At 49.9% G+C, this 19,601-nt stretch overlaps 1 protein-coding gene across 19 annotated transcripts in view; it reads left to right on the top strand.

The window, feature by feature from the left end:
* The window catches only part of ank3b (ankyrin 3b), an 878,328-nt gene that overhangs the window by 263,497 nt on the left and 595,230 nt on the right, over positions 1–19,601 (top strand). For all 19 annotated transcript variants that reach the window (XM_085994929.1, XM_085994938.1, XM_085994933.1 and 16 more), the window contains exon 4: positions 12,949–13,047. In XM_085994929.1, coding sequence (XP_085851055.1) covers positions 12,949–13,047 — 99 coding nt within the window. The remainder of the gene's footprint in view (positions 1–12,948; positions 13,048–19,601) is intronic.

Raw genomic sequence — 19,601 nt, 5'->3', positions numbered from 1 at the left:
GGCAATACCCCTAGTTAGCAGGTACTGACGGAGTTCGTCGCTCATAAACGATGAGCCCCGGTCGCTATGGATATAGCTGGGGAAGCCGAACAGGGTGAAGAGGTTGTTCAGACATTTAATGACCGTGGCACTGGTCATGTCCGGGCAGGGGAAGGCGAACGGGAAACGGGAGTACTCATCAATAATATTGAGGAAGTACACATTGCGGTCGGAGGAGGGGAGAGGCCCTTTAAAATCGACGCTCAGGCGCTCGAAGGGGCGAGTGGCTTTTATCAGGTGGGCCCTGTCTGGTCTATAAAAGTGCGGTTTGCACTCAGCGCAGACTTGGCAGTTCCTGGTCATGGTCCTGACCTCCTCAATAGAGTAAGGCAGGTTGCGGGCCTTGATGAAGTGGAAGAACCTGGTGACCCCCGGGTGGCAGAGGTCATTGTGGAGGGCCCGCAGTCTATCGATCTGCGCGCTGGCGCAGGTGCCACGCGATAGCACATCCGGGGGTTCATTTAGCTTCCCGGGCCGGTACAAGATCTCGTAGTTGTAGGTGGAAAGTTCGATTCTCCACCTCAAGATCTTGTCATTTTTGATTTTGCCCCTCTGCTTGTTGTTAAACATAAAAGCAACTGAACGCTGGTCAGTGAGCAGGGTAAATCGTTTTCCGGCCAGGTAGTGCCTCCAATGACGCACAGCCTCCACAATCGCCTGGGCCTCCTTCTCAACAGCGGAGTGTCTGGTCTCCGGGCCTTGGAGGGTTCGTGAAAAGAAGGCCACGGGTCTCCCCGCCTGATTGAGGGTAGCGGCCAGGGCAAAGTCAGACGCGTCGCTTTCCACCTGGAAGGGGATGGATTCGTCCACTGCGTGCATGGTGGCTTTGGCAATGTCCTCCTTGATACGGTGGAAGGCTAAGCGGGCCTCTGCCGTCAAGGGAAAAGAGGTGGACTTGATCAGCGGACGGGCCTTGTCCGCATAGTAGGGGACCCACTGGGCGTAATAGGAGAAAAACCCTAGGCACCTCTTCAGGGCCTTGAGGCAGTGGGGCAGTGGAAGTTCCATAAGGGGACGCATCCGGTCGGGGTCGGGGCCGATGACTCCGTGTTCCACAACACAGCCAAGGATGGCGAGGCGGTTTGTGCGGAATATGCACTTCTCCTTGTTATATGTCAGGTTTAGGAGTTGGGCGGTGCGGAGGAATTTTTCGAGGTTTGCGTCATGGTCCTGCAAGTCACGGCCGCAGATGGTCACATTGTCCAGATATGGGAAAGTGGCCTGCAACGCATTTTGATCTACCATCCGGTCCATCTCCCTTTGGAAGACGGAGACCCCGTTGGTGACGCCAAAGGGAACCCTAAGGAAGTGATAGAGGCGGCCGTTTGCCTCAAAGGCAGTGTACTGGCGGTCCTCAGGGCGGATGGGGAGCTGGTGGTACGCTGATTTCAGGTCAATGGTCGAGAAGACGCGGTACTGCGCGATCTGGTTGACCATATCAGCTATACGGGGGAGTGGGTAGGCGTCCAGCAGGGTGTAGCGATTTATTGTCTGGCTGTAGTCGATGACCAGGCGCTGCTTCTCGCCGGTCTTAACGACCACAACCTGGGCTCGCCAGGGGCTGGTGCTGCCCTCAATAATCCCTTCTTTCAGGAGCCGCTCCACTTCGGTTTTAATGAAAACCCTGTCCCCGGCACTGTATCGCCTGCTCTTTGTGGCGATGGGCTTACAGTCGGGGGTGAGGTTAGCAAACAGTTGGGGGGGGTGACTCTGAGTGTGGAGAGGTTGCACCTGGTGCGCGGCGGGCAGTTTGGAAGCTGCTGGCTGCGGACTGTGAGTGGGGGTAGGGGTCCACCGTACGCCATCGTAACACTTTTAAGGTGGCACTGAAAATCTAACCCCAGCAGGACGGCAGCGCAGAGGTCAGGCAGGACCAGAAGTTTAAAATGATCGTACACGGTCCCGTCTACTACGAGTGTCACCACGCAGTAGCCGCCGATGTCCGCCGACTGGGACTCGGAGGCCATAGAAATCCGCTGTTGCGCAGGCAGGACTGGGAGAGAGCAACGCCGCACCGTGTCGGGGTGGATGAAGCTCTCCGTGCTCCCAGAGTCAAAAAGGCAGATTGTATCGTGACCATTTACCTTAATGTCCATTGTGGAACTGGCCAGTTGGTGCGGTCTCGCTTGGTCCAGTGTAACGGATGCCAGCGTAGGGGTCGGTGTGTCGCTGCGGGTATCAGATGAGGCGGTGTCGGGGGCCTGCTGCGTCCCGGCTGTCGTCCAAGATGGCGGCGTCCATGATCCCCATGTGGCTGGAGGCGTCCAAAATGGCTGCTGTACCGGTGATTCGCACATGGCCGGGGAGGTCCAAGATGGCGGCCCGCATGGCCCACACGCGGCGCTGCTGGGGTTCGGGGTGGCTTTGGCCCTGCAGACGCTAGCGTAGTGTCCCTTCTTCCCGCAGCCCGAGCAGATCGCGTTTTTCGCCGGGCAGCGCGCTCTGGGGTGTTTTGCCTGGCCACAGAAGTAGCATTTCTGGCCTTGGGGCACTGCTGTCTGGCCTTGGGACACTGCTGCGGTAGTTGGGCCATTGTTGGGGTGTGGCTGGGGTGGCACGGCGCTATGAGACGGTCCTACCGTGCCCCAGGCTGTCATTCCCCGCGGCGTCCACGGTGCAGAGGAGTAGGCATCCATGCCCTGGTAGGCTGCATCCAACGATAGTGCGAGTTCAGAGGCCTTGTTGAGGTCGAGGTTACTCTGCTCCAACAGTCGCTGTCGGGTGTAATTGGATCTGTGGCCCGCTACAAAAGCGTCCCGGATAAGTTCCTCTGTGTACACGGCGGCCTTTACATCCTTACAACCACAGGCCCGGCCAAGCACAGACAGTGCCTGAAGGTATTCCACAGTCGATTCCCCAGGTTGTTGTTTACGACTCCCCAGGAGGTGCCTGGCGTACACTTCGTTCACTGGGCGCGTGTACTGGTCCTTGAGGAGCTTGATAGCGTCCGCGTACGAGGTCGCGTCTTGGATGACCGAGTACACTCGGTGGTTCACTTTGGAGGTCAGGACATCCAGTTTGTCCTCGTCCGATTTGATTGCTTCGGAGGCGGTCAGGAATTTTTCGAAACACTTAAGCCAGTGAGTAAACTTGGTGGATGAGTCCGCCTCCCGATGATCTAAGTCCAGGCATGCTGGTGTGAGGATCTTCTCCATTATAAAAATGTTGTTAATAAAATTGATGCGCTATCAATTACTCATAAAAGACTGAGAGTTAGAAGAGTAACTAAAGGCTTTTATTAACAACAGAATGGAGGTCTGCCTCGCGTGGTCGACCGGTCCATGATACTAAGGGCTGGGGAGCAGTCACCTTTATACTAGGACCTGTGGGAGGAGTCAGCCGAGGCATGTCCAGGCATGTACACAGTGGAATACAAACAGGACAAACAGGAATACAAACAGTGGTTTACCACACTGCCCTCACCTGGTTCCATTCCTATCTATCCAGTCGTAGCCAGAGAATCTCCCGCAATGACTTCTCTTCCCGCTCCTGCACCGTTACCTCTGGAGTTCTCCAAGAAACTATCCTTGGTCCCCTCCTATTTCTCATCTACATGCCGCTCCTCGACATCATCCAAAAACACAATGTAAGGTTCCACATGTACGCTGACAACACTCAGCTCTACCTCACGACCACCTATCCCAACCCCTCCACTGCCTCTGATTTGTCACCCTGCTTGTCCGATATCTGAAATATTGGGATGACTAAAGCCATTGTTTTTGGTCCCCACAACAAACTCTGTCCCGAGCTGCCGATTCCATCCCTGGGCTCAACTAGACTGTTCGCAACCTCAGCATCCTATTTGACCCTAAGCTGAGCTTCTGACCCCATATCCTCTCCATCACTAAGAACGCCTACTTCCACCTCCGTAATATCACCCATCTCTGCCCCTCCTCAGCTATTTGCTGCTGAAACCCACATCCATGCCTTTGTTACTTCCAGACTGGACTATTCCAGCGCTCTCGTGGCCGACCTTCCACCCTCTGTAAACTTGAGCTCATCTAAAACTCTGCTGCCCCATATCCTAACTCACACCCAGTCCCGTTCACCCGTCACCCCTGTGCTCACTGCCCCATATCCTAACTCACACCGAGTCCCATTCACCCATCACCCCCTGTGCTCACTGCCCCATATCCTAACTCACACCGAGTCCCATTCACCCGTCACCCCTGTGCTCACTGCCCCATATCCTAACTCACACCGAGTCCCATTCACCCGTCACCCCTGTGCTCACTGCCCCATATCCTAACTCACACCGAGTCCCATTCACCCGTCACCCCTGTGCTCACTGCCCCATATCCTAACTCACACCCAGTCCCATTCACCCATTGATGCGCCATCAATTACTCAAAAGACTGAAGTTGAGCGAGTAACAATCAGGCTTTTATTAACTAAAGAATGAAGGTCTTGTCTCGAGTGGTCGACCCGTCCAGAATACTAAGGGACTGGGAGGTAGTCACTTATATACCTGGAATAGTGGGAGGAGTCAGCCGAGGCATGTCCAGACCTGTACCTAGTGGAATACACATACAGACACAGACAGGTATGACAGTGGTTTACCACATTCACCCCTTGTTTAAAAATGAGTCCGGCGGGGTGAAGTGTATTTAAAAGTTCGTGTATTGGAGTCTCTCCGGAGGTCTTGTCTGCCGCTGTGATCGACGTGGCGACGGCAGGGGTGGTGGAGCTTCCGGCGTCGCGTCCCGTGTAGGCTGGGGCCCTGGAGTGTAGTCCTCATGGGTGACGGTCCAAGGCGAGCCGGCTGCTGGGGTTGGATATCGGGTCGTGGGGGGGGGTGGTAATGGGTAGTGGGTTACAGCGGTCCCCGAGGGTGCGAGGTCTCGTATGGAGACTGTGTCCTCCCGCCCGTCCGGGTACGCAATGTAAGCGTACTGGGGGTTGGCGTGGAGGAGGTCGACCCTCTCGACCAGGGGGTCCGTTTTATTGGCCCTCACGTGTCTTCTCAGTAGTACCGGCCCTGGGGACGTCAGCCATGGCGGTAACGATGTCCCCGATGTGGACTTCCTTGGGAAGACAAACATTTTCTCGTGAGGGGTGGCATTGGTGGCAGTGCAGAGAAGTGACCGAATCGAGTGGAGCGCATCGGGGAGCACCTCCTGCCAGCGGGAGGTCGGAAGGCCCCTAGACTTTAAGGCTAGTAGGGCAGCCTTCCAAACAGTTGCATTCTCTCTTTCCACCTGTCCGTTCCCCCGGGGGTTGTAACTGGTGGTCCTGCTTGTGGCAATACCCCTAGCGAGCAGGTACTGGCGGAGTTCGTCGCTCATAAACGATGAGCCCCGGTCGCTATGGATATAGCTGGGGAAACCGAACAGGGTGAAGAGGCTGTTCAGACATTTAATGACCGTGGCACTGGTCATGTCCGGGCAGGGGAAAGCGAACGGGAACCGGGAGTACTCGTCAATGATGTTGAGGAAGTACACATTGCGGTCGGAGGAGGGGAGAGGCCCTTTAAAATCGACGCTCAGGCGTTCGAAAGGGCGAGTGGCTTTTATCAGGTGGGCTCTGTCTGGTCTATAAAAGTGCGGTTTGCACTCAGCGCAGACTTGGCAGTTCTTGGTCATGGTCCTGACCTCCTCAATGGAGTAAGGCAGGTTGCGGGCCTTGATGAAGTGGAAGAACCTGGTGACCCCCGGGTGGCAGAGGTCATTGTGGAGGGCCCTCAGCCTATCGATCTGCGCGCTGGCGCAGGTGCCACGCGATAGGGCATCTGGGGGTTCATTGAGCTTCCCAGGCCGGTACAAGATCTCGTAATTGTAGGTGGAAAGTTCGATTCTCCACCTCAAGATCTTGTCATTTTTGATTTTGCCCCTCTGCTTGTTGTTGAACATAAAAGCAACTGAACGCTGGTCAGTGAGCAGGGTAAATCGTTTTCCGGCCAGGTAGTGCCTCCAATGACGCACAGCCTCCACGATAGCCTGGGCCTCCTTCTCGACCGCGGAGTGTCTGGTCTCCGGGCCCTGGAGGGTTCGTGAGAAGAATGCCACAGGTCTCCCCGCCTGATTAAGGGTGGCGGCCAGAGCGAAGTCGGACGCATCGCTTTCCACCTGGAAGGGGATGGATTCGTCCACTGCGTGCATGGTGGCTTTGGCAATGTCTTCCTTGATACGGTGGAAGGCTAAGCGGGCCTCTGCCGTCACGGGAAAAGAGGTGGACTTGATCAGCGGACGGGCTTTGTCTGCATAGTAGGGGACCCACTGAGCGTAGTAGGAAAAAAACCCTAGGCACCTCTTCAGAGCTTTTAGGCAGTGGGGCAGTGGGAGTTCCATAAGGGGACGCATCCGGTCCGGGTCGGGACCGATGACCCCGTGTTCTACAACACAGCCAAGGATGGCGAGGCGGTCTGTGCGGAATATGCACTTCTCCTTGTTATATGTCAGGTTCAGGAGTTGGGCGGTGCGGAGGAATTTCTCGAGGTTTGCGTCATGGTCCTGCAAGTCATGGCCGCAGATGGTCACATTATCTAGGTAAGGGAAAGTGGCCTGCAGCTCGTTTTGATCGACCATCCGGTCCATCTCCCTTTGGAAGACGGAGACCCCGTTGGTAACGCCGAAGGGAACCCTAAGGAAGTGATAGAGGCGGCCGTTTGCCTCAAAAGCAGTATACTGGCGGTCTTCAGGGCTGATGGGGAGCTGGTGGTACGCTGATTTCAGGTCAATGGTCGAAAAGACGCGGTACTGCGCGATCTGGTTGACCATGTCAGCTATGCGGGGGAGTGGGTAGGCGTCCAGCAGGGTGTAGCGGTTTATTGTTTGGCTGTAGTCGATGACCAGGCGTTGTTTCTCGCCGGTCTTAACGACCACAACCTGGGCTCGCCAGGGGCTGGAGCTGCCCTCAATAATCCCCTCCTTCAGGAGCCGTTCCACTTCGGTTTTGATGAAAACCCTGTCCCCGGCACTGTATCGCCTGCTCTTTGTGGCGATGGGCTTACAGTCAGGGGTGAGGTTAGCAAACAGTGGGGGGGGTGGGACTCTGAGTGTGGAGAGGTTGCATCTAGTGCGCGGCGGGCAATTTGGAGGCTGCTGGCTGCGGACTGTGAGTGGGGGGAGGGGGCCACCGTACGCCATCGTAACGCTTTGGAGGTGGCACTGGAAATCCAACCCCAGGAGAACGGCAGCGCAAAGTTGGGGCAGGACCAGGAGTTTAAAATTATTGAACACAGTCCCGTCTACTACTAGTGTCACCACGCAGTAGCCGCCAATGTCCGCTGACTGGGACTCGGAGGCCATAGAAATCCGCTGGTGCGCAGGCAGGACTGGGAGAGAGCAACGCCGCACCGTGTCGGGGTGGATGAAGCTCTCTGTGCTCCCGGAGTCAAAAAGGCAGTTTATTGCATGGCCGTTTACCTTAACGTCCATTTTGGACCGAGCTAACTGGTGCGGTCTCGTTTGGTCCAGCGTCACAGAGGCCAGCGTAGGGGTCGGTGTGTCGCTGCGAGTATCAGATGGGTGGGGGTTGGCGGTCTGCTGCGTCCCGGCTGGTGTCCAAGATGGCGGCGCCCATGATTCCCATGTGGCTGGAGTCGTCCAAGATGGCTGCTGCTGCGGTGGTTCGCACATGGCTGGGGAGGCCCAAGATGGCGGCTCGCACGGCCCACACGCGGCGCTGCTGGCGTTCGGGGTGGCTTTGGCCTTGCAGACGCTGGCGTAGTGTCCCTTTTTCCCGCAGCCCGAGCAGGTTGCATTCTTCGCCGGGCAGCGCGCTCTGGGGTGTTTGGCCTGGCCACAGAAGTAGCATTTCTGGCCTTGGGATACTGCTGTCTGGCTTTGGGACACTGCTGCGGTAGTTGGGCCGTTGTTGGGCTGTGGCTGGGGTGGCACGGTGCTATGGGGCTGTCCTACCGTGTCCCAGGTTGTCGTTCCCCGCGGCGTCCACGGTGCAGAGGAGTAGGCATCCATGCCCCGGAAGGCTGCGTCCAGCGTTAGTGCGATGTCGGAGGCTTTGTCGAGGGTGAGGCCACTCTGCTCCAGCAGTCGCTGTCGGGTGTAGTTGGACCTGTGGCCCGCTACGAAGGCATCCCGGATCAGTTCCTCCGTGTACTTAGTGGGCGTTACCGCCTTACACCCACAGGCCCGGCCAAGCACGGACAGTGCTTGGAGGTATTCCTCAGTCGATTCCCCAGGTTGTTGCTTGCGACTCCCCAGAAGGTGCCTAGCGTATACTTCGTTCACAGGGCGCGTGTACTGGGTCTTGAGGAGCTGGAGGGCGGCTGTGTACGAGGTCGCATCCCGGATGACTGAGTACACTCGGTGGTTCACCTTGGAGATCAGGACAGACAGTTTGTCCGCATCCGTTTCGACCGCAGTGGAGGCAGTCAGGAATGTCTCGAAGCACGTGAGCCAGTGAGCAAACTTGGTGGAAGCGTCCGCTTCCCGACTGTCCAGGTCCAGGCATGCTGGTGTGAGGATCTTCTCCATTATAAAAAATTTAGTTAATAAAATTGATGCGCCATCAATTACTCAAAAGACTGAAGTTGAGCGAGTAACAATCAGGCTTTTATTAACTAAAGAATGAAGGTCTTGTCTCGAGTGGTCGACCCGTCCAGAATACTAAGGGACTGGGAGGTAGTCACTTATATACCTGGAATAGTGGGAGGAGTCAGCCGAGGCATGTCCAGACCTGTACCTAGTGGAATACACATACAGACACAGACAGGTATGACAGTGGTTTACCACACCCATCACCCCCTGTGCTCACTGCCCCATATCCTAACTCACACCGAGTCCCATTCACCCATCACCCCCTGTGCTCACTGCCCCATATCCTAACTCACACCCAGTCCCGTTCACCCGTCACCCCTGTGCTCACTGCCCCATATCCTAACTCACACCGAGTCCCGTTCACCCGTCACCCCTGTGCTCACTGCCCCATATCCTAACTCACACCGAGTCCCGTTCACCCGTCACCCCTGTGCTCACTGCCCCATATCCTAACTCACACCGAGTCCCATTCACCCATCACCCCCTGTGCTCACTGATCTACATTGTCACCCGGTCAGGCAACACCTCCATTTTAAAATTCTCATCCTTGTATTCAAATTCCTCCATGGCCTCGCCCCTCCTTATCTCTGTAACCTCCTCCAGCACTACAACCCTCCGAGATCTCTCTGCTCCTCCAATTCTGGCTTCAATTATATAGGGCCTTGGCGAGACCACACCTGGAGTATTGTGTACAGTTTTGGTCTCCTTACCTAAAGAAGGATATACTTTCCTTCGAGGGAGTGCAACGAAGGTTCACTAGACTGATTCCTGGGATGGGGGGGGCTTGTCCTACGAGGAGAGATTGACTAGACTAGACCTATATTCCCTAGAGTTTAGAAGAATGAGAGGTGATTTCATTGAAACTTATAAAATTCTTACAGGGCTTGACAGGGTAGATGTTGGCAGGATGTTTCCCCTGGCTGGGGAGTCTAGAACCAGGGGCCACAGTCTCAAAATAAGGGGTTGGTCATTTAGGACTGAGATGAGGAGAAATGTTTTCACTCAAAGAGTTGTGAATCTTCAGAATTCTCTACCCCACAGGGCTGTGGATGCTCAGTCATTGAGTATATCCACTGAGAGCAATAGTTTTCTGGATACTAAGGGAACCAAGGGATATGGAGATCAGGCAGGAAAGTGGAGTTGAGGTAGGCAATCAGCCATGATCTTATTGAAGGCGGAGCAGGCTCGAAGGGCTGAATGGCCAACTCCTGCTCCTAATTCTTATGTTCTTGTGCATCCCCGAGTTCCTTCGCAATTTTCATCGCTGTACCATTGGCAGATGTGCCTTCAGCTGCCCAGGCCATAAGCTCTGGAATTCCCTCCTGAAACCTCTTTGCATCTCTACCTCTCTTTCCTCTTTTAAGTCACTCCTTAAAAACCTACCTCTTTGACCAAGCTTTTGGTCACCTGTCCTAATATTTCTTTATGTGGCTCGGTGTAAAATTATATCTGCTGTGAAGCGCTTTGGGACTTTTTTACTACATTAAAGACACTATATAAATTCAAGTTGTTATTGTTGACATTCCTGTGTGCAAATTGGCTGCCGCGTTTCTTGCATTACAACAGTGTCTACGCTTCAAAAGTACTTCATTAACTGTAAAACGCTTTGGCACGTCCTGAGGTTGTGAACGGAGCTATATAAATGCAAGTCTTTCTTTCTTAACACAGCACTAGAAAGATTATATATAGATTTATCATTCATAAACATTGAATTATAACCTCTATTCCTTGATAAAATAGACTTTAAACAAATCTGCCAAGCAGCTTCTTATTATTAAGATCAGTATATGTATTGGCTTGTATTCCATTGAGTGTAGAAGATTGAGGGGTGATCTGATCGAGGTTTTTGAAACGTTAAAAAGATTTGATGGGGTAGGTACGAGAAATTATTTCCTCTGCTGGGGGAGTCAAGAACAAGGGGACATAATCTTAAAATTAGAACTTGGCCGTTCAGGAATGTCTTCTTGTATTTTGTCACAATCGTCCTTTGTATTAACTGCACACCCCAATTTGGTGTCGTCCGCAAATTTAGAAATTGTACTTCCAATTCCCGAGTCCAAATTGTTAACGTAAATGGTGAACAATAGTGGTCCCAGCCCTAATCCCTGTGGAACACCACTTCCCACCTTTTGCCAGTCTGAGTAACTACCTTTAACCTCTATTTTCTGTTCTCTGTTTTGTAGCCAGTTTGCTATCCATTCTGCTACCTGTCCCCCCCGACTCCGCATGCTCTGACCTTAGTCATAAGTCTACTATGCGGTACCTTATTGAAGGCCCTTTGAAAATCCAAATATATTACATCTACTGCATTACCCTTGTCTACTCTTTCTGTTACTTCTTCAAAGAATTCAATAAGGTTGGTCAAGCATGACCCTCCCTTTGGAAATCCGTGCTGACTCTTTATTATGTTTTCGGTTTCTAGATGTTTTTCTATTACATCTTTAAGTGAAGATTCGATTATCTTTCCTACCACCAATGTTAAGCTAACTGGTCTATAGTTCCCTGAAGCTTTCAAGACTGAAATCACTAGATTTTTGTTACGTAAGGGTATCAAGGGATATGGAGCCTAAGGCGGGTAAATGGGGTTAAGATATAGATCAGCCGTGATGTAACTGACTGGTGGAACAGGCTCAAGGGACTGAACAGCCTTCTCCTGTTCCAATGTTCCTATATGTATTGATAATAATGAACTGTATAATCCATTCTTTTTTGAGCTCGCATTGTGTTAAACAGTGTCAGCTGTGGCTCAGTGGGTAGCACACTCTCCTTTGAGCCAGAAGGTTGTGGGTTCAAGTCCCAACTCCAGGGACTTGTAGCACATAAATCTAGGCTGACACTCCAGTGCAGCGCTGAGGGAGTGTTGTACTGTCAGAGGTGCCGTCTTTTGGATGTGACGTTAAACCAAGGTCCCGTCTGCTCTCTCAGGTGGACATAAAAGATCCCACGGCACTATTTTGAAGAAGAGCAGGGGAGTTATCCCCGGTGTCCCGGCCAATATTTATCCCTCAATCAACAGAGCAAAAACAGATTATCTGGTCATTATCACATTGCTGTTTATGGGAGCTTGCTGTGCGCAAACTGGCTGCTGCATTTCCCACATTACAACAGTGACTACACTCCAAAAGTACTTCATTGGCTGTAAAGCGCTTTGAGACGTCCAGTGGTCGTGAAAGGCGCTATATAAATGCAAGTCTTTCTTTTTTAAACAAGAACCCACTTAACCTGTCCCAAAAGCAAGTTGATATGAACCCATCACCGCTGCCATTCTAAGGATCTATCATTCATTGATAAAATGAATGGATCACAACAGGACAACCTTTGAAATTTGGACAAGTCTGTCATCGTATTCCTGCATAACCCTGTGTTTTAGTAAACCCAGTGTGGAGGAACCTCCGACAGCCAGCCAGGCATCTTCCGGCTGCCTCGGTGCTGTAGCCAGGCCCCTTCCAGCGGATCAGCAACCCACTCAGCTGACTCAATCCGCCCCCTGGGCTTAGCGTTCTTACAGAGCTGGGGGATCATCATGACCGCACCATTGTTTGTTAGTAGAACACTCTCATAGGCTGAGCGTTGTGCATTTACATTTGTAGAAGAGCTGGCCCTAACCTCAAATAAACTTACAGGAAAACAAACAAAATATGATGCAGCAACTGAGTGTGCCAGAATCACAGCTTTTATTGGAAGAAAGTTGTGTTTTAATCATCCCAGACTGACCTCTCGTTAATCCTCAACGTTTACTTTGGGAGCATTAAACTTAACCTCCTGAAACTTCCTGCAACATGGGCATGTCTTTTCATGTGATTGAATTAATCTGGTCCTTTAGTTGAACTGTATTAACTGCTGCAGTTCAACAGAAGTCAGGTTTCGAGGCTTCTAAAAGTTTGCGTGTTGCCTTAGTCATAGGAACATAGGAATTGCTAGACGAGAAAAGACCAAGGTCCATCCAGTTCGCCTTCTACCATCCTGGTAGTTTCATGATACAACGACAGGGGAGTTGTTGCGTAATCATAGCAATCAATCTCTATCAATTAGCCTACCACAGACCCAGACATCCAAAAACAATGATTTGAGAAACTTTTCACTGATAGAAACCTGCTCCAATCCCAGCAATGCCATCATCGCCATGACAGCAATGTTAGAAGGGGTGGGAAAGTATGAATTTTTCACCCACTTTATACGGTCGGGGGTAATAGAAAGACAGTGCAGTACCAACCAGCCAGCGAGGCTGGAAGGGTTTCTGATACTTGGCCTTTGGAGAGTACACCGCTGATTTCTCAGTTAAAGCATACCTTGGATTTGAGCTGCCCGTAATCTGACTGACTGATAAACAGCCACTTTGCAATTCTTTTTTGCTTTCGTTGCACTGCATTGCTCCCCCTTAATTCCTGGTACCTTTACTTTTTACTTTCAGAAAGGAAATACCGCTCTGCATATTGCGTCGTTAGCTGGACAAGCAGAAGTCGTACACGTCCTAGTAACTAATGAAGCAAATATTAATGCCCAGTCACAGGTAAGACCTTAACGTGACTACCTGCTCTTTGTTAGTATAAGCGTGTCTGTGTGTGTGTATATGTATGTACATGAAGTATCAAGTGTGTGTATATGTATAATAAATGCTCCTTATATATATATATATATGTAGGTATAAATATAACATGCACAAAATCTATGGTTATTGGGGTTCAAATCTCACTGGCGGATACTGGGATCTGTGTTGGGAAATTGTGCTCTCCCAACCTGTTATTTTGTGTCCATGGATGTAAAATCACAGTCCGGGAGTGTACAATTTCTCGATACGTGCTCCCACCATGTGTGAAGAGTGGCCACGGTGGGATTTTTTAAATTTTCGTGATTGTAGTTGTCCTGCTGAGAGAGAGGGGTTTTTTTTCCGTTCAGAGTGCAGATACTGTAGTACGGTGAATCTCTGATGCGTATCGAGCATACGCAACCGGAAACAAAGACTGAATCCACAAAGATAGATCATTCACAAGTGACAATATCAGGAGTGAATCATCAAATTATTTGCGAGCAGATAAATTCAGTGACCTATAGTTCATCACTGAATCTTCGGTTTGTGCATCACACAATGTAAATTTATGCGTGGACTGAAACATTTATAACGAGGTCCATCACAAACTCAGAGGCCAAACGCTTAAAAATGGATGTGAAGAATTCAATCCACTGGGTATTTAGGCCCAGAGTCGGATGTACTTTAAGACTGACTAATGCAGTAAGGATGAGGTTCAGGCCTCACAACTCAATATGACAAAAAAAATACACTCACTTTTTCTTGAAGCCTGAATTCAACTATTGTTCAGCACTGAAATGGGCCATTATCATTACAGTTCAACCTAGTGCCTGAAGTACTGAAAACGCATTCTAACCTTTTGATTTGCTTTATATAAAGTGTTGGAATTGTAACACCGACTCAGCTTCATGAATAGGTGCTACATTCTGTTCTAACCAGAGCCAAGATGGCCTTCTAGGGTTAATTCCCTGATCCCATGCTCAATGAGTTTATGAGTCAGAGCGGTATTTCTAACACACTCTCCCCTCTTTTACACCTCCCCACTGGGAGCTCAGGATTGGTGAATTTGCACTTCTGTTTCTTCAGTGGCAGTTTTGAATATGGTGTCGTAATTTTTTTCTGACAACAGTGAATCCAGATTCTCCTCATCAATATCTGTCTCGTGTATGAAGAAGAAAAATTGTGACCAATGGAAATTAACCTCGCTGTAACAAAAAAACACCTGCGACATTGAATATAGGAGGTGCAGCAGTGTGATCAATGTGTTGTTCTTTCACCAAAAAATGATCAATCAGATCAAATAAATTCAGTGCGATCAAATACATTGGGTGTGATCAAACAGTTTCAGTCTGATCGAAGAGATTCTGTCATCCACCAGATTGGTGTAAGTGGACAGATTTAGTGCGAGTGAAGAGATTTAGTGCGAGTGAAGAGATTCAGTGCGAGTGAAGAGATTCAGTGCGAGTGAAGAGATTCAGTGCGAGTGAAGAGATTCAGTGCGAGTGAAGAGATTCAGCGCGAGTGAAGAGATTCAGCGCGAGTGAAGAGATTCAGTGCGAGTGAAGAGATTCGGTGCTACTGAAGAGATTCAGTGTGAGTGAAGAGATTCAGCGCAAGTGAAGAGATTCAGTGTGACTGAAGAGATTCAGTGTGCGAGAAGAGATTCAGTGCGAGTGAAGAGATTCAGTGCGAGTGAAGAGATTCAGTGCGAGTGAAGAGATTCAGTGCGAGTGAGGAGATTCAGTGCGAGTGAAGAGATTCAGTGCGAGTGAAGAGATTCAGTGCGAGTGAAGAGATTCGGTGCGAGTGAAGAGATTCGGTGCGAGTGAAGAGATTCGGTGCGAGTGAAGAGATTCGGTGCGAGTGAAGACATTCGGTGCTAGTGAAGAGATTCAGTGTGAGTGAAGAGATTCAGCGCGAGTGAAGAGATTCAGTGTGAGTGAAGAGATTCAGCGCGAGTGAAGAGATTCAGTGCGAGTGAAGAGATTCAGTGTGCGAGAAGAGATTCAGTGCGAGTGAAGAGATTCAGTGCGAGTGAAGAGATTCAGTGCGAGTGAAGAGATTCAGTGCGAGTGAAGAGATTCAGTGCGAGTGAAGAGATTCAGTGCGAGTGAAGAGATTCAGTGTGAGTGAAGAGATTCAGTGTGCGAGAAGAGATTCAGTGCGAGTGAAGAGATTCAGTGCGAGTGAAGAGATTCAGTGCGAGTGAAGAGATTCAGCGCGAGTGAAGAGATTCAGTGTGAGTGAAGAGATTCAGTGCGAGTGAAGAGATTCCGTGCGAGTGAAGAGATTCAGTGCGAGTGAAGAGATTCAGTGCGAGTGAGGAGATTCAGTGCGAGTGAAGAGATTCAGTGCGAGTGAAGAGATTCAGTGCGAGTGAAGAGATTCAGTGCGAGTGAAGAGATTCAGTGCGAGTGAAGAGATTCAGTGCGAGTGAAGAGATTCAGTGCGAGTGGACAGATTCAGTGCGAGTGAAGAGACTCAGTGCGAGTGAAGAGATTCAGTGCGAGTGAATAGATTCAGGGTGAGTGAAGAGATTCAGTGCGAGTGAACAGATTCAGTGTGAGTGCAGAGATTCAGTGTGAGTGCAGAGATTCAGTGTGAGTGCAGAGATTCAGTGTGAGTGCAGAGATTCAGTGTGAGTGCAGAGATTCAGTGTGAGTGCAGAGATTCAGTGTGAGTGCAGAGATTCAGTGTGAGTGCAGAGATTCAGTGTGAGGGAAAGAGATTCAGTGTGAGTGAAGAGATTCAGTGTGAGTGAAGAGATTCAGTGTGAGTGAACAGATTCAGTGTGAGTGAAGAGATTCAGTGTGAGTGAAGAGATTCAGTGCGAGTGAAGAGATTCAGTGTGAGTAGACAGATTCAGTGCGAGTGAAGAGATTCAGTGCGAGTGAAGAGATTCAGTGCGAGTGAAGAGATTCAGTGCGAGTGAAGAGATTCAGTGCGAGTGAAGAGATTCGGTGCGAGTGAAGAGATTCGGTGCTAGTGAAGAGATTCAGTGCGAGTGAAGAGATTCAGTGCGAGTGAAGAGATTCGGTACGAGTGAAGAGATTCAGTGCGAGTGAAGAGATTCGGTGCGAGTGAAGAGATTCAGTGCGAGTGAAGAGATTCAGCGCAAGTGAAGAGATTCGGTGCGAGTGAAGAGATTCGGTGCGAGTGAAGAGATTCGGTGCGAGTGAAGAGATTCAGTGCGAGTGAAGAGATTCAGTGCGAGTGAAGAGATTCAGTACGAGTGAAGAGATTCAGTGTGAGTGAAGAGAGTCAGTGTGAGTGAAGAGATTCAGTGCGAGAAGAGATTCAGTGCGAGTGAAGAGATTCAGCGCGAGTGAAGAGATTCAGCGCAAGTGAAGAGATTCAGTGCGAGTGAAGAGATTCAGTGCGAGTGGACAGATTCAGTGTGAGTGAAGAGACTCAGTGTGAGTGAAGAGATTCAGCGCGAGTGAAGAGATTTAGGGTGAGTGAAGAGATTCAGTGCGAGTGCAGAGATTCAGTGTGAGTGCAGAGATTCAGTGTGAGTGCAGAGATTCAGTGTGAGTGCAGAGATTCAGTGTGAGTGCAGAGATTCAGTGTGAGTGCAGAGATTCCGTGTGAGTGCAGAGATTCCGTGTGAGTGCAGAGATTCCGTGTGAGTGCAGAGATTCCGTGTGAGTGCAGAGATTCCGTGTGAGTGCAGAGATTCCGTGTGAGTGCAGAGATTCCGTGTGAGTGCAGAGATTCAGTGTGAGTGCAGAGATTCAGTGTGAGTGCAGAGATTCAGTGTGAGTGCAGAGATTCAGTGTGAGTGCAGAGATTCAGTGTGAGTGCAGAGATTCAGTGTGAGTGAAGAGATTCAGCGTGAGTAGAAAGATTCAGTGATAGTGAAGTGATTTCGTGTGAGTGAACAGATTCAGTGTGAGGGAAGAGATTCAGTGCGAGGGAAAGAGATTCAGTGTGAGTGAAGAGATTCAGTGTGAGTGAAGAGATTCAGCGTGAGTGAAGAGATTCAGCGTGAGTAGAAAGATTCAGTGATAGTGAAGTGATTTAGTGTGAGTGAACAGATTCAGTGTGAGTGAAGAGATTCAGTGCGAGTGATCAGATTCTGTGCGAGTGAAGAGATTCAGTGCGAGTGAAGAGATTCAGTGTGAGTGAAGAGATTCAGTGTGAGTGAAGAGATTCACTGTGAGTGAAGTGATTCAGTGCAAGTGAAGAGAGTCAGTGCGAGTGAAGAGATTCAGTGCGAGTGAAGTGATTCAGTGTGAGTGAAGAGATTCAGTGTGAGTGGACAGATGCAGTGCGAGTGAAGAGATTCCGTGTGAGTGAAGAGATTCAGTGCGAGTGAAGTGATTCAGTGCGAGTGAAGTGATTCAGTGTGAGTGGACAGATTCAGTGCGAGTGAAGAGATTCCGTGTGAGTGAAGAGATTCACTCTGAGTGAAGAGAGTCAGTGCGAGTGAAGAGAGTCAGTGCGAGTGAAGAGAGTCAGTGCGAGTGAAGAGAGTCAGTGCGAGTGAAGAGATTCAGCGTGAGTGAAGAGATTCAGCGTGAGTAGAAAGATTCAGTGATAGTGAAGTGATTTAGTGTGAGTGAACAGATTCAGTGTGAGTGAAGAGATTCAGTGCGAGTGATCAGATTCTGTGCGAGTGAAGAGATTCAGTGTGAGTGAAGAGATTCAGTGTGAGTAGACAGATTCAGTGCGAGTGAAGAGATTCAGTGCGAGTGAAGAGATTCAGTGCGAGTGAAGAGATTCAGTGTGCGAGAAGAGATTCAGTGCGAGTGAAGAGATTCAGTGCGAGTGAAGAGATTCAGTGCGAGTGAAGAGATTCAGTGCGAGTGAAGAGATTCAGTGCGAGTGAAGAGATTCAGTGCGAGTGAAGAGATTCAGTGCGAGTGAAGAGATTCAGTGCGAGTGAGGAGATTCAGTGCGAGTGAAGAGATTCAGTGTGAGTGAAGAGATTCAGTGTGAGTGAAGAGATTCACTGTGAGTGAAGTGATTCAGTGCAAGTGAAGAGAGTCAGTGCGAGTGAAGAGATTCAGTGCGAGTGAAGTGATTCAGTGTGAGTGAAGAGATCCAGTGTGACTGAAGAGAATCAGTGCGAGTGAAGAGATTCCGTGTGAGTGAAGAGATTCAGTGCGAGTGAAGTGATTCAGTGTGAGTGAAGAGATTCCGTGCGAGTGAAGAGAGTCAGTGCGAGTGAAGAGAGTCAGTGCGAGTGAAGAGAGTCAGTGCGAGTGAAGAGAGTCAGTGCGAGTGAAGAGATTCAGTGCGAGTGAAGTGATTCAGTGCGAGTGAAGTAATTCAGTGTGAGTGAAGAGATTCAGTGTGACTGAAGAGAATCAGTGTGAGGGAAGAGATTCAGTTTGAGGGAAGAGATTCACTGTGAGTGATAAGATTCAGTGCGAGTGAAGAGATTCAGTGCGAGTGAAGAGATTCAGTGCGAGTGAAGAGATTCAGTGCGAGTGACGAGACTCAGTGCGAGTGACGAGATTCAGTGCGAATGAACAGATTCAGAGTGAGTGAAGAAATTCAGTGTGAGTGAACAGATTCAGTGTGAGTGAAGAGATTCAGTGTGAGTGAAGAGATTCAGTGTGAGTGAAGAGAGTCAGTGTGAGTGAAGAGAGTCAGTGTGAGTGAAGAGAGTCAGTGTGAGTGAACAGATTCAGTGTGAGTGAAGAGATTCAGTGTGAGTGAAGAGATTAATCGTGAATGAACAGATTCAGTGTGAGTCAAGAGATTCAGTGTGAGTGGAGAGATTCAGTGTTTGTCAAGAGATTCAGCGTGAGTGAACAGATTCAGTGTGAGTGAAGAGATTCGGTGCAAGTGATCAGATTCAGTGCGAGTGAAGAGATTCAGTGTGAGTGATCAAATTCAGTGTGAGTACGGAGATTCAGTGTGAGTGACGAGATTCAGTTTGAGTGAAGAGATTCAGTGGGAGTGAAGAGATTCAGTGCGAGTGAAGAGATTTAGAGCGAGTGAAGGGATTCAGTGTGAGTGCAGAGATTCAGTGTGAGTGCAGAGATTCAGTGTGAGTGAAGAGATTCAGCGTGAGTAGAAAGATTCAGTGATAGTGAAGTGATTTCGTGTGAGTGAACAGATTCAGTGTGAGGGAAGAGATTCAATGTGAGGGAAAGAGATTCAGTGTGAGTGAAGAGATTCAGTGTGAGTGAAGAGATTCAGCGTGAGTGAAGAGATTCAGCGTGAGTAGAAAGATTCAGTGATAGTGAAGTGATTTAGTGTGAGTGAACAGATTCAGTGTGAGTGAAGAGATTCAGTGCGAGTGATCAGATTCTGTGCGAGTGAAGAGATTCAGTGCGAGTGAAGAGATTCAGTGCGAGTGAAGAGATTCAGTGTGAGTGAAGAGATTCAGTGTGAGTGGACAGATGCAGTGCGAGTGAAGAGATTCCGTGTGAGTGAAGAGATTCAGTGCGAGTGAAGTGATTCAGTGTGAGTGGACAGATTCAGTGCGAGTGAAGAGATTCCGTGTGAGTGAAGAGATTCACTCTGAGTGAAGAGAGCCAGTGCGAGTGAAGAGAGTCATTGCGAGTGAAGAGAGTCAGTGC

Source organism: Somniosus microcephalus, chromosome 8, assembly GCF_052327205.1.
Source record: "Somniosus microcephalus isolate GS21.2 chromosome 8, FLI_Smic_1.0, whole genome shotgun sequence".
In the NCBI taxonomy this organism is placed as follows: Eukaryota; Metazoa; Chordata; class Chondrichthyes; order Squaliformes; family Somniosidae; genus Somniosus; species Somniosus microcephalus.
This window is presented reverse-complemented; position numbering and strand designations above follow the sequence as displayed.